This window comes from Drosophila mojavensis, unplaced genomic scaffold (genome assembly GCF_018153725.1).
Source record: "Drosophila mojavensis isolate 15081-1352.22 unplaced genomic scaffold, ASM1815372v1 contig_80, whole genome shotgun sequence".
Lineage (NCBI taxonomy): Eukaryota > Metazoa > Arthropoda > Insecta > Diptera > Drosophilidae > Drosophila > Drosophila mojavensis.
This window is the reverse complement of record NW_025318906.1, coordinates 8604586-8618150: the sequence shown is the minus strand read 5'-3', so window position 1 is coordinate 8618150 and position 13565 is coordinate 8604586. Positions and strand designations below refer to the sequence as shown.

Sequence of the window (13565 nt, the reverse complement as noted above, 5' to 3'; positions counted from 1 at the left end):
GCAATGCCACGCTGCGCTGCATTTCGCTTTTAATTATTTTAATTGCATTGCAATTACGATGACAACAAACAATTGTTGTGGGCGTCGTTAATGAAAGCCACAAAAAAAAATTAAGAAATATGAATTATGAAAAATATGAGAAATGAAAGCTGAGAAATATGAAAATGTGAAATGGGTGCCTGCAGCACACCACAAAAAAAAAAAAAGACGAAGAGAGAGGGAGAGAGAGAAAAAAAAAACATTCGCACTCAAACACTCGAAATTGTTCACATTCATTTTGCAGATTCGCGTTGCCTTGACAGCTGAAAAGTAGGCTATGGTAATTTCGCACATTGGACTGGGCCGTCGTCTTCTTCTTCCCTTTATTATGATGATTGCTATTAATGCTCATTCTATATACATATATATACCTATAGAATGCCTGGCTTATTGTGTGTTGGCAAAGGAGGCCCATTTTTGTTTTGTGAAGGGGTTCGAGGTTCACCTCGCTCGCCTTTCCATTTGACAGGCTAATTTGAAGGCGTGCGATGGGGTCGGCGCACAATTAGCAAATGCTCAATGTTTAATTATGCATTAATTGCATTTAATGCGCACTTCCGCTCCAAGAATAATGAATAATGCCCAACCGAGCAGCACAAGGTGCGCGACCTCTTTCCTCTTTTCTACAATTTAAAGCATTTAAAATTATTTATTGATGTTAAGCTGCTGAGTGCAAGAAAAAAACAAACTCACAAATTGAACTTGAAAGTTGAATTAACAAAAAAAAAAAAAAAAAAAAAAAAAGGGTAGAATTTTTGTTGGCTGATAAAACGTAAACTTGAACAATTTTTGCGCATTTTTCGTAAAAGTTTTCCTTTGCGTACAATTTTATTTATTTTTTGTTATAAGTTGTTGACCCATTTTTGTCTACAGTTTGTTATGGACATGGCGCGCACTTGAATGGCCACACAAACACACACACACATGCATACTTGTACAGTTAGTGCAAAATATTCGCGCCCGCTAGTTGAGCACTGCTATTTTTTTTTTTTTTTAACTGTATGCAGCTACCCCAAAATGCCACATAGAGCGCGTTGCTACAAAATAGTTATCAGACAACACACACACGCAGACGTATATACAAGGGCAGACACATAACAAGCCACACACACACACATACACACACATGTGTACAGCAACACTAAATTGAGCGTATTTTGGTGAAAAAGTTTTCAGCTCTCGCTTTTTTTTAGCAGCTATTTGTACCTTTTTAAATTGCGCGCAAATGCCACAAAAAATGCTAAAACAAACACTATAGTATTCATATAGACATATACTTATATATCTTTACATCTATGTATATGTATCTCCTCTCGTTTTGCTGCACAAATGGCTGCCAAAAAGCAGCATCTAAATAGAATTTTATTAAAATCGCTTGTTAAAAACTTTTGCGTACAATCGAACCAAAAATAAATAAACAACAAGTAAAAACGTTGCAGTTGAGCTTTACCGACTGCAGAATACTCATTCACGACGCAAAACGAAGACAGATTCTACTTTTGAATTGCTATGCACAATATTTGTTTCTATATATATAGAGTGAAGATATTGTTCTACCACGCCCCCAATAGGCGGGGATAGGCCATATTTTATTGATTGTGGGCTAGCATTTAAAACTACCATGATTTTAAACAGCACGAAATATGCATTACCTGATATGCCACGCCCATACTTGGCTGATCATGAAATTCTTGTCATATAAATGTATATTCCAAACTTCAAGTTTCCATCTTTAATCGAGTCCACTTACTTTAAGATGGACTTTTCACAAAACCAATATACTCATTTCACTGACGTGAATGAGTATAACAAGCAACCGATGGAAAGTTGTTACAATTTGCAACTAACTGCCCTTTCGACTGCCAGCGAACGGCAGAGGGCGCTCTATTCGCTGCAGTTTTTCGTGTTGCATTGACCCGCATGGGCTTGCGGCAACGGAAATTGGATGGACAGCGCGAAATAAAGCATACAAAATGCTCGTCAATAACATGCAACAACTAGTTACAACGAAAGCCAATTTAAAGTTGGTTGCTAAAAAAAAAAAAAACAACAGACAAAAAACAGACAAAAACAGCAACCGGAAAAGATAAATAAAAAATATAAAAGTAAAAGCAAAAAGGGGAAGGAAAAAAATCAATTTTTGCAATCGGCTTTTGTATTTGAATTTTCTCGTTTACAATTACAAGCAGCTGCCTCTGCCACTGCCCCTGCCTCTGCCCCTCTGTCTCTGCCACTGGCTCTACCTGCATTTTAGACAGTTTGCATATGCGCGCAGCTGTCGGAAGATTCAGCGATAAGCGCACCGCTCACACTCTATATAGGGGCAAGAATGGCTCAACATATCGGCGCGCAAATAAGTATGCTACAATTTCTGCATTGGCAGCCAGAGACAGGCGGACAGGAAAGGATTCGCGCTGCCTACCTACGTGCGCCTGCCTGTTGGCAGCTTGGCCAGGACATGTAGTTAGCATAAATTTGCCATAAATTTGCTAACAAGTGATTTGTGGCTGTGCGCAGCGCACTGACTCCATACAGCACCCCGCCCTCCCGCCTATACCGCTGACACCCCTAACAAACAGCGCCCCCAGCCAACGCTTGGCCATAAATTAAATGCTGATTTTTTATTTTTGCAGGCGTTTTTTTTTTTTTTTTTTTGGGTTTGGGTATTTTTTTTTTTTTTTTTTTTTGTGTATTTTGTAAAAAAAGGTAAAATGTAAACAATTATCTGCGCTCTCGCAGCTGCAGTACACACACACGCACACAACCGCAGCAGCCGCAATAGCAGACACCACACACGCACACCACACACACACACACACACACTCAAATGACAGCCAGCTGAGATTTATGCGCCACGCACACACATGGCAAACATGACCAGTTATACACACACACACGCACGCACACACACACGCACTCACAGCCACAGAGACACTTTGGCAAAGGAATTCGTATGCTTTTGATTAATTGCCGCAACATTTTATACATATATTCCAATGTTTTTTCTTTTCTCTTTGCTCTTTTTTTTCGAGCGCTTTGTGTATTTTTCTTTTGGCTTGCAACTTGGCTGAAACGGGCAGACACATTTTTGTTCGTGATGGCTTCACTGCTGCCACAGCAGCAGCAGCAGCGGTAGCAGGAGCCGCAGCCACATCCTCACATTCCGCTTTACGCTTTTTGCAACATTTTGCCTTAGCTCTGCGCACGGTTCAGAGTTTATTTGCCGACACGTCGCAGCTAGACCCAACTACACAGCCATCATAAATATCATAAAAAATAAGAGAGAAGCAGAACAAGAAGAAGAAAAAGAAGAGCCAGCAGAGTTGTAAAGAAAGCCAAGAGAGAGACAGATATATGACAGCAGCTCAGCTCAGCTCAACTGAACTCAGCTCGCTTCAGTTTTCTATGTTTGAAATTTATGCGCCGCGCATTTTGCAGCTCTTTCTTTTTTTTTTTTTATTATTGAATAGATATATTGATTATATAAAGCTATTGCAAAATCACGATAAAAAATGACTTTCGAGGCTCGAAAACAATTCAATTTCAAATATGCTCGGGCATTAAATATGCTGTGAATAATTTAAGATGAACAAAAAAAAAAAAAGTAGGTGGAAAATTCAGGCAAAAATATTTTAAGCGCCTTAAGAAGTCGGAGTCAAGGATATACCTAGCCGATGTTTTGTACATGTTGTAGCTGTTGTAATTCCTGGAAATTTCCTACACAGCAGCTGTCATATATTTTTTTATTTCATTTGTGGCGCATTGCGTATACGCCGCATTGTACATTTCAATAGCAATTCGAGCGAGTGGTTTTTATATTCTTCGTCTCCCTCCCTCGCTCTTTTTCTGCTGTTGCCAATTGCTGACGATTTAACAATTTACTTTGTAGTTAATTTCAACCTTTGTTCCTGCTTTCGCTCCGTCTACTGCGTGTCAATATTGGCCTCAAAGCTTTTTCCTTTCCATTATGTGTATTATTTTTTCTTCTTTTTTCTTTTTTTTTTCTTTTTTTTTTTTGTTGAGCCAATAAATACAATTTCTCTATCAATTGCGTATTGATTGATACACGCGCGTACTTTAGGCTGTACAAAAAGTGGGATAAACTGCACAAAGGGCATTCTAATATGTAAGGGAGAACCCATATGCTGAATACACTGCTCTGTCTGGCATAAAAGTATTTGCTGTGCTTTGCGATTTTTTTCTGAAACATGTGGGCTTTTGTCTTTGAGACATTCAGTTGATGGAGCTTAAAGATTTTAAGCACAGTTTTTTTTTTTTTTTTTTTTTTTTTTTTGTTAACATTTTTTTATAAAAGTCTGGCGTTTATTCATAAGGATTTTGTATACATAAAAATATTAAAATGCATACAAATTTGGCAAGCTTTTTATATTATATATTTAAATAGCTGAAGTTTAATCTTTTCTCATAATAGATTTAAAAGACCTAAAAAAAAATATTTACGGAACATACATTTGAAACAAAAATAAAATGCATTTTCCAGCATTGGGAATCCTAAATATGAACAAATCTATTTTATAAATTAAAGCTAATATATATAAAAAAATTTAAAAAATATATATATACAAAAATATTATATATTATTATTATTTATTATTATATATAAATATTATAAAATAATAATGTCTAAAATAAAACAACAAAAAATATATATGTATATGCTATAAATAATTTTTGGTTTTATTTTATTTTTTATTTATTTATTTTTTTTTTTTTATTAATAATATAAACTCGATAATTTTTTTTTTTTTTTAAATTTAATTTTTCTATTAAAGTTTTTTTTAGAGTTTTATCATAAAGAGTATTTAAAAATTCATTAGAAAAAATCTTGCTCTTACAGCAATAACTTATAAGGCAAATGAAAGTAATTTAACAACTCATTAGGATTGTATTGGAGCCTTAAGCTCAGTTACAGCCTAACTTCAACTGCCATGCACAGCCCACTGGATCCCAAGTAGAGTAACTTGCAGTCAGCACAGCCCACTTAAGCTGCCATGCCTGGGCAGCTTTTACGATTGCCTGTCAAACTTCAGCTAGCTGGCGTAACTGCGGTGCTCAGCCGACTCTTTAGGCTTCAACTGAGCCTGCTGCTGGGCTAATAGATGTTTGCTTAACTGTATGTCTAACGGTGTGCGTGTGCTTGTGTGTGTGTGTGTGTGTGCTTTGAGCTACCTCTCAGCCAAAACGTGGCTGCTGTCGAAATCGAAATGATTAATGGTCATTTGAGATTAGCTAAAAGTCGACACACACGCAGCCAAATAGAGAGCGAGACAGAGAAAGAGAGAGAGAGACGTGGGCGTGGTCTTGCCAGGCAGTTAGGTAAGAGGCCCTTCACGTGTCTGTTGCCTTTGTTTGTTTGCTTGTCTATTTACAGTTAAGCAGCCAATTTGAACTTTGAACCTGGGATCAATCAATCTGCTATTATGTTTATTATTATTGTTGTTGCTGCTGCTATTATTATTGTTGTTGTTGTTTATATTGCTTTCTTTACGTAATTGCTTTTTGATATATATTTTTTATTTTCGATTTAGCAACCGGTCTTAAGTTTGTATCTTATTTTCATCTCCTCTTTTTCTCTTTTTTTTATTTTGAAAAATTGCATCATCATCGTGTTGTCGTCGTCCGCTTTGATGGATTGACAAACATTTGCTGGCTAGGAGCAACGCACGACTGGCCAATATAATGCTGGCATATGTTAAAAGAAGCGTCTATATGTGTGTGTGTGTGTGTGTGTGTGTGTATACGTTTGTTTGTGTTAGGCCTAGCCTAACCTAGCCTTAGGCTAGCCTCAATCGCATTTGACTAATGGCGCCGTCTGCCTTTCACTCTTTTTTTTTTGGAATTTCTGCAGGTCTCCTGGATACGCAAAAAGGATTATCATCTGCTCACGGTCGGCCTAACAACCTATAGCAGCGATGAGCGCTTCAGTGCGACGCACTTAAAGCATTCCGAGGTGAGTTTCACAACTAATTTGCATTTGCTGCCCCCAACAGCTGGGCCATGCCAACGAAACGCAACGCCCGTTGCATGCGAAATCAACAACGCGGCATAGACGTGACAGAAATCAAATGTCGAAAACTGCAAAGAGAGAGAGAGAGAGACCACCTCACACTTCTCACTTGTTCTTTGTTGATGATGGTTTTTGTTGTTTCTTGTTTTCCACTCGCTCTGCAGGATTGGACATTGCAAATCAAATTTGTGCAGCTACGTGATGCCGGCGTCTACGAGTGCCAAGTGTCCACACATCCGCCCACATCCATATTCTTGCACTTGAGTGTAGTCGGTAAGTAGAGCGACGGGGGCAACCGAAAGAGTTGCATAGATATTGAAAGCAATCGAAGGAAAAATTCATTTATTTGTTGATAAGATACTCTACCCAATTGCAGGCAAGTGGCTGTGCTTAGAGTTATACAAATATCCCAAATAAAGTTCAGTTGAAAGTATGAATATTATCAAAAAATAAAAATCAAATTATTCAAAGGAATTAAAGCTCTTTATAAATCTCACTCACATTAAAGTCAACTATATTCCAAATGCAATCGACTTGAGCCACAATTATGAGCCGACTACACAAACTGTGCAGTGCTTAGACGCTAAGCTCAGCTGAATTCTAATGCATATAATATCGTATTTCTCGACACAAAGGAAAATGCCGCTCAACAACTCATATAGAGAGAGAGAAAGAGAGAGAGAGAGAGTTGAGCTAAAAGCATGAATCTGATTAAGTGTGTCGCCAGTTTGTGTCTGATTCATGCGAGACGTTGCCAAAAATGTGTAGCAAACTTTTATTTCACTTAATTTTTTGCTGCTTTATTTTTTTCTCAACTTCGCATTTCACATCACTTTCAGCCAGGCGGCGAGTGTGTGTGCGTGGCCTTTTTGTTTTTGTGCAGAAAACGCCATTAGGCGCAGCACATTCAAAGTAAATTGTTTGTTAAATTCAGAATAATGTGTGTCAGTTAGCGTTAGCCAAGGCCAACAACACGACGACGACGACAACAACAACAACAACAACAACAACAGCAACAACTACAACAATGGACCACGTCGACAACGTTGTTTGCTGGGAGGCAACTTTGCCGAGTCGCTGCCATTTGGGCAGGTGTCCCTTTTTTATGCCTTTGCTTTTCATTTTCAGTTTTAGCTTTTTTCTTTCTTTACTTTTTTTTTTTTTTTTTTTTGGCTGCCAAATCTCTCGCAACTGGCATATGGACATTTCTAATTTCAGCATGAGCGCTTCGAGAAAAATAAAATAAATATATAAAACACGCAAATGCTGGCAGAATCATGCTGAACAAATTTGGTCGAACCAGTTGATGCGCAGCTCTGACCCACTGCATTCAGTCAGCCCAGCGTTGACATGATGTTGGCCCAAAACATTGGCAACAATGGGAGTGGAGGGGGGAATAAAAAACAAAAACAAACAAAAATTGTGAAGTCGTCGTAGATTTTGAAAAGCTTGGCCGAGCAATTTATTTTTGCTTCAGCAAGTAAATAGTTTGAATGGCTTAAATCATCCGACCGTGAAATTATCAGCAAAGAAAATTTTATTTTCTTTTATAAGAGAACAGATTGTCGAATATGCCAGGAATATTCTAGCAGATGTGATCTAAGCCGATATAAATGATGATGATGCCAAGCTAATAAAAATATCCTTAAAAAAGAGTTTTAAAAATTTATTTATTTAAAATTCAATAAAAATTCCTTTAGGGGATAAAGCAGAGCCACAAAAACGAACTTCTAAAAAAAAAAAAAAAAACAACCAAAATAAGAAAAATTAAAGTTAAAATAAAAAATAAATAAATAAATGAATAAAATTATTAATGAATAAAATAAAATTATTAATATAAAATATTAAAATTTGCAAGTTAGTTTGACTTCTCTGAACCAGAAATAAACAAAATATTATGATTGGAAATTATTAAAAGACTACTTCTGGTTAAAAAAAAATAAAATAAAAATTATTAGCAGTATTAAGTATAATATTTTTATAAAAATAAAAATAAGAATTGTCAACGTTACTAAACTATCTTAAATTTCCAATTAGATAGCTCTTTGCATACGCCACTTGTGTTAAATAGTCAAATATCGGATTTAGTATATAATATACATATATATATTCTGACATGAATTTGCATTTACATTGCATTGATTAAATTACAAATCTTTCATCTCTACTGCTCTGCCACCTTTCCACATCTATCACACACACACACACACACACACACACACACACACACACACACACACACACACACACACACACACACACACACACTACATCCGATTGTGGCAATGGCAATTCAATTTCCCAAAATGTCATTCAATTCGGTTAGAAGCGCGCGCCGAAATATCAGGACCCCCCATACGTTATCTGACGCCCGGCTCGACGCTGCGCCTGCAATGTCGTGTGGTCCAGAATACCGAGGCATCCGAGTACATATTCTGGTATCACGACAACCGCATGATTAATTATGACATTGATCGGGGCATTAATGTGTCAACGGAGCCAGGTGAGTGCTGCCGTCGCTGCCCGTTCAGCCTTTCCAATATTTACGACACCTGCCTTAAAAAACCCAAACCAAATCCCCAAACCCCAACATCAAACCCCAACATCAACCCCAACCCCAACTCAAACCCAGCATAACCATAACATCGATTGCATTTTTGCGTTCACTTCACTGCAGACTTTCAATCATCGGAGCTTACAATTCAGCGCACCCGTCGTGAGCATTCCGGCAATTTTACCTGTGTGGCCAGTAATACGCAGCCAGCCAGCGTTTTGGTGCACATTTTCAAAGGTGAGTCAGTGCCTCGGCCCGCTGCAACTGCATCCATCGCTCGCTATTTTTTATGTTGTTTAACTGTGCGTATACTTAACGTAGTTGTAAAAAAAAAAAAAAAAAAAAAAGAGAAGTAAATGACTGCAGCTTTGCAATCAATGCGAATTGAATCTCACATATTCTGCATTTGATTTATGGCTTAAAGTTTTTATATTAACTCGTTTTTATGGTAAAATAATTTGTTACCCTTCAATATGAGATAATTAATTATATATGAGATAAATCGTTTCTTAAGATGATAATTAATGATTGCGTATCAGATAAAAAGTTGCAGAAAATGAAGAGAGAAATGTTGAAAATACTATTTATAAAATATTATTCTATAATTTCTTTAAATAGTAGTACATATAATTCATTTAAATGGGATTGTTTTATAATCGAAAATTATTTAGAGAATTTTAGACTACATTCTGTAAGTCTATTTTATATAATTTTATTATATATATATACTATTTTATATGCTTTTTTTTGCTCTTGAAAATTTTCCTCTTAAATTTCATGAATAAAAAAAAGTATTATTATATTTTAAGTTTATGTGTATATATTTTTATTTTTTTAACTTTAATATTTTAATTAAAAAAACTAATTTGAGTATTTTTTCTTTTATATATTTTATAGTGTTTTTTTTTTTATATTTATTTATTTCTTATTTTTAATATAATTTGCTTTAATTAATAGACGTTGTTTAAAATACTTTAAAAAAAAAATTAAATTACTTTAATATTTATTTTAGTATTTTTCGTTTTATTGTGAAGTATATCAATGGAACATAATTATATAAAATACATTTGAGCATGTAATCGAAACATTTTTTGAACTTTTCACGCATTTTCAATTGATGCATTGTCGAATTAAACTTCGCCATAAAGTATAAAAAGCTGAAAGCCTTCGGGCTAACGCGAATGCAGGAAACGTGACTGAATTTATGCAGATGAACTTTTCAATGTTGAAATTGCACGCTGTGTTTATAATTGAATTAAATAAAGTAGCGACCAAATGCAATTTACAATAGTCAAAAAAGCTGAAACCGAAATAAAATTTAAGCTCACAGTAAACCCGGAAAAAAGTAAATAAAATAAAAATAAAATAAAATGAAAAAGACGGACAACTGCGTCAACCCACATAAATGCAAATTTATCTGTAACTGTATACGTATCCGTATCTGTATCCGTATTTGTGTACGTATCTGCATCTGTATAGCTTTATTTGCAAACGTATTTGTGTTGTGTGTTGTGCGTGGCGCTTTTACAGTTCATATATCAAGTGCGAAAAGGCAACAACTGCAACAACAATATGCAAAAGAGAGAGAACAATAAAAGTAATTTATGAAAATTACAGGGCCACAGAGTCAGGCGGATTAAAAATGCCCGAACCACCAAGGCGGCCATTAAAGCCAGGCCATAAACACTAAACCACACACACACACAGACAGACACCTACAAGTGGTGTGTGTGTGTGTGTGGGCGTGGTAAAAGCTCATAACTTATATGGCCAGCATAGGTTGTGCGGCAAGCGCTATGGGGACACTGCAAATGCTCTCATTAGCATTTGTTTTTTTTTTTTTTTTATTATTATTATTATTATTTCTACCTGAGCGTATGTGTGGGGCTTAATTAATTTGAACACATTTTTACCTTGATTTTTATCTACTCTCTCATCTCTCACTTGCTCTCAGGCGATAATCCTGCGGCCATGTATCACGGACATGTGGGTGGCTCGACCAAAACGACGCAGAGGCAGCTGCTGCATAACGTGATGGCAATGATTGCCATCGGCTATCGGATATTCCACACAAGTGTCTATATGAAGATTGTCTAGAGACTTTCGCTGCCCGCAACATTTGTAACTAAACTTCATCAAAACGAACGTAGAGGCGATAATTAAGTTAAATGCATAAGTAAAAAAAAATAAAATAAAATAAAAAAAAAAACCTTATTACAATTCTTCAACATTTAATCATCTCTAAGCTCTCTAAAAAAAAAAAAAATATAAGAAATAAAAGAAAAGTCAAATAACATATGTGTATGTGTGTGCGTGTGCGTATGTGTAATTACTTTTATATATAGCTGTGCGTGCCTGAGCGTGTGAGTGCGTGTGCGCGACTGCGTATGTATGCGTGTGATTTGACTATGCATGTGTTTGATTGAGCCTTTCGTTTGCTAGCTTCCAATGTAATCGAGACACGTGCGGGAGGGGAGGGAGTTCAAGCAGCGCTTTTTCACTTGTAAGTTAATAGTTATAAGAAATCAAGTAAATCAAGTAATCAAATAAATTATTAACTGTGCATTTAATACAGCGAAGTGTATGTAAAAGCGAAACAAAAACACAAATCGAAAATACAAAATACATTCTCTAACTAAAAGCTAATTGAAGCTTTTATGTAAGTGATTTTAAGCAACAAGAACAACAAAACAACAGAAATTGGCATTAAAAAGTAGCAATAAATAAATGAAAAATAAACAAATTAATTAATATGTCAACTAAATAGTTTAATATAAAATACGAACTACCAATTCCAAGTAAACTAATATGAATATATTAATTGTAAATACCGTTTAAGCTGCAAATTTAATTTAGGCCAAAGTTCCATTCAAATTGTTGTTTCATCAATGCTGTAAATACAAATATATATATATATTATTTTGGTATAGTTTTTTCTGTTGAACTTTCGTATAGCCAAGTAAATATTTAAGCATAAGATGTTTGCTTAGAGGCAACAAAAACAAAAATAAATAAAACAACAACAACAAAAAGAGAAAACAAAAACAAAAGCGAGCAGAAGCTGCCGATGCAGCTGAAATTTCAATGTTGGTTACTACAAACAAAGACTTTTGGCCATGTGTAAAAGTTGCTAAAATAAAATAAATAAAAAAAATATCTATATACAAAATAAATATATATAAGAAGAAGAACAAACAATGCTGCAGCAGCAGCAGCAGCAGCAAGGAACAGAGTAATCAAAATAAACTATTTTCTAGCTTAAGAAATATTTCGTATTTTTAAAAGCAAAGGGTAAACTCGAGTAAATGAAATAGAAAATTCTACAAAGTGCGCCCTCGCCGCCCCCCTTTAAATACTATTTGCAGTGTACATAATATCTTTAATTGATGTGTATGATAAACTAAAAAAAAAAAAAAAAAAAAAAAAAAACAAAAACAAAAAAAAATAAAAATAAAAACAACTTATTTGAAACAATGAAAAAAAAATACATAAAATGCATTCAAAGAAATACTAGCTATTAAGTATGTGTAGTTAAATGTAACAAAAATTACAAGAGTCAACAAAAGTGCAGAAAATAAAACATAATAAAATTATGCAAAATATTTCAAAAACAATTTCTTTTTCTTCCACTATTGATGGGGCGTTGCTCGTGAAGCTTCAAGCTTAGGATTTGATTAGTTTTGCAATCTCAAGTGATCCCATGGGCAAACACAAAAGAGTTGAGTCCAGCCTGGCTGGCTGGCTGGCTGGGCTGGTCTGTCTGGCCTGGCTGTCTGTCCCTCTGTCTGTCTGAGTGTGCAGATTGGCTTATGCATGGCCAACAAAAGCCGCTCGTCGTTCCGGCCAAAGGGAGCTGACCGGGCGCAGAGGGGCCGTCCCGGCATTGTTTGCACCGCCAAGCTACTGTCAACAGGCAGTCATCAACATCAGCAGCATCAGCAGCGACAAGAAGTGCAGTTCATTTTTCTTGGTGCCATTTTCCACGCCCCGTTCACTCTTCCTCCTCGACCATCGACAGCTGCTCGCCTGGCTTGGTTAATAAAACTAAATTGTGTGCTGAGAATGATGACAGCGTGGAGGCAACGACAATGAGCAGCAGCTCACAATGACATTGACTATGTATAACCCTCTCTCACTCCCTCTCTCTCTCTCTCTCTGCCTCCCTCTCCCTCTGCGATTACACTCAATTGAAGCCTGATTTATGGATGCTTGTAAATACAAGTTGTTCAAAATGCTCTCAATTAAGATTTAATTTCAACATCAAAGTAGAAATTTAATAAAGAGTTGCAAAAATAACAAAAGTGAAACGAGACGAAATGTAAACAAAAACGAAAACCAATATGCAAAATAGTTTCTAAAGAAAACTTCCACTTAGTTGGCCCAAAAATCCAAAAAGCCCACAAAATAGTTTGCCTTTGGGTTAAATTTGGTTTAATTGGGTTTAATTTGATTTAATTTCTTGCTAATTTGATAAACTCAAACCAAATTTGCTGGCGTAATCTAAAGCCAGCCGAGTTTTGCAGCAGTTACTGGTATTTGTGGTCGGAAAACACACATTGAATAAGTGCAACCAGACTCTAACTAGATGCATAGAGTCGGTGTAATATGTGTTTCATTAGCATTTGGTATTGGCCTAACAACACTTGAGTAGAAAATCAAATTTATAACAGAAATTTCTAAAGCCATTTGCACGGACTAGCTACGGCCTATGTATAGATATTTTGTGATCAAATTGAAAGTTTCAATCAATCAGAATTTTGGTTTGGTAGACGTTTGTATGAAAGTGCTGAAGGTTTCTGGGTTTGTTTCAAATTTTTGGGAAAACTGTTTGGGCACAAACAAAAAATGTAGACTATTCCAGATAGACTACTCTTTAACTTTATCTGAACAATTTTCAAAATTAAAAAAAAATAAATAAATAAAATAAAATAATAATAATAATAA

General features: G+C 35.6%; 1 protein-coding gene across 2 annotated transcripts in view; it reads left to right on the top strand.

The window, feature by feature from the left end:
- Positions 1–10818, top strand: part of LOC6579131 — a 54511-nt gene extending 43693 nt beyond the window's left edge. The window contains exons 3-7 of one of the 2 annotated variants that reach the window (XM_032730209.2): positions 5909–6010; positions 6232–6340; positions 8397–8570; positions 8745–8858; positions 10576–10818. In XM_032730209.2, coding sequence (XP_032586100.1) covers positions 5909–6010; positions 6232–6340; positions 8397–8570; positions 8745–8858; positions 10576–10718 — 642 coding nt within the window. In that variant the 3' untranslated portion in view covers positions 10719–10818. Of the gene's footprint in view, positions 1–5908; positions 6011–6231; positions 6341–8393; positions 8571–8744; positions 8859–10575 lie in introns of both variants that reach the window. The other variant, XM_002004992.4, reaches the window with a different exon arrangement.
- The last annotated feature ends 2747 nt before the right edge of the window (positions 10819–13565 follow it).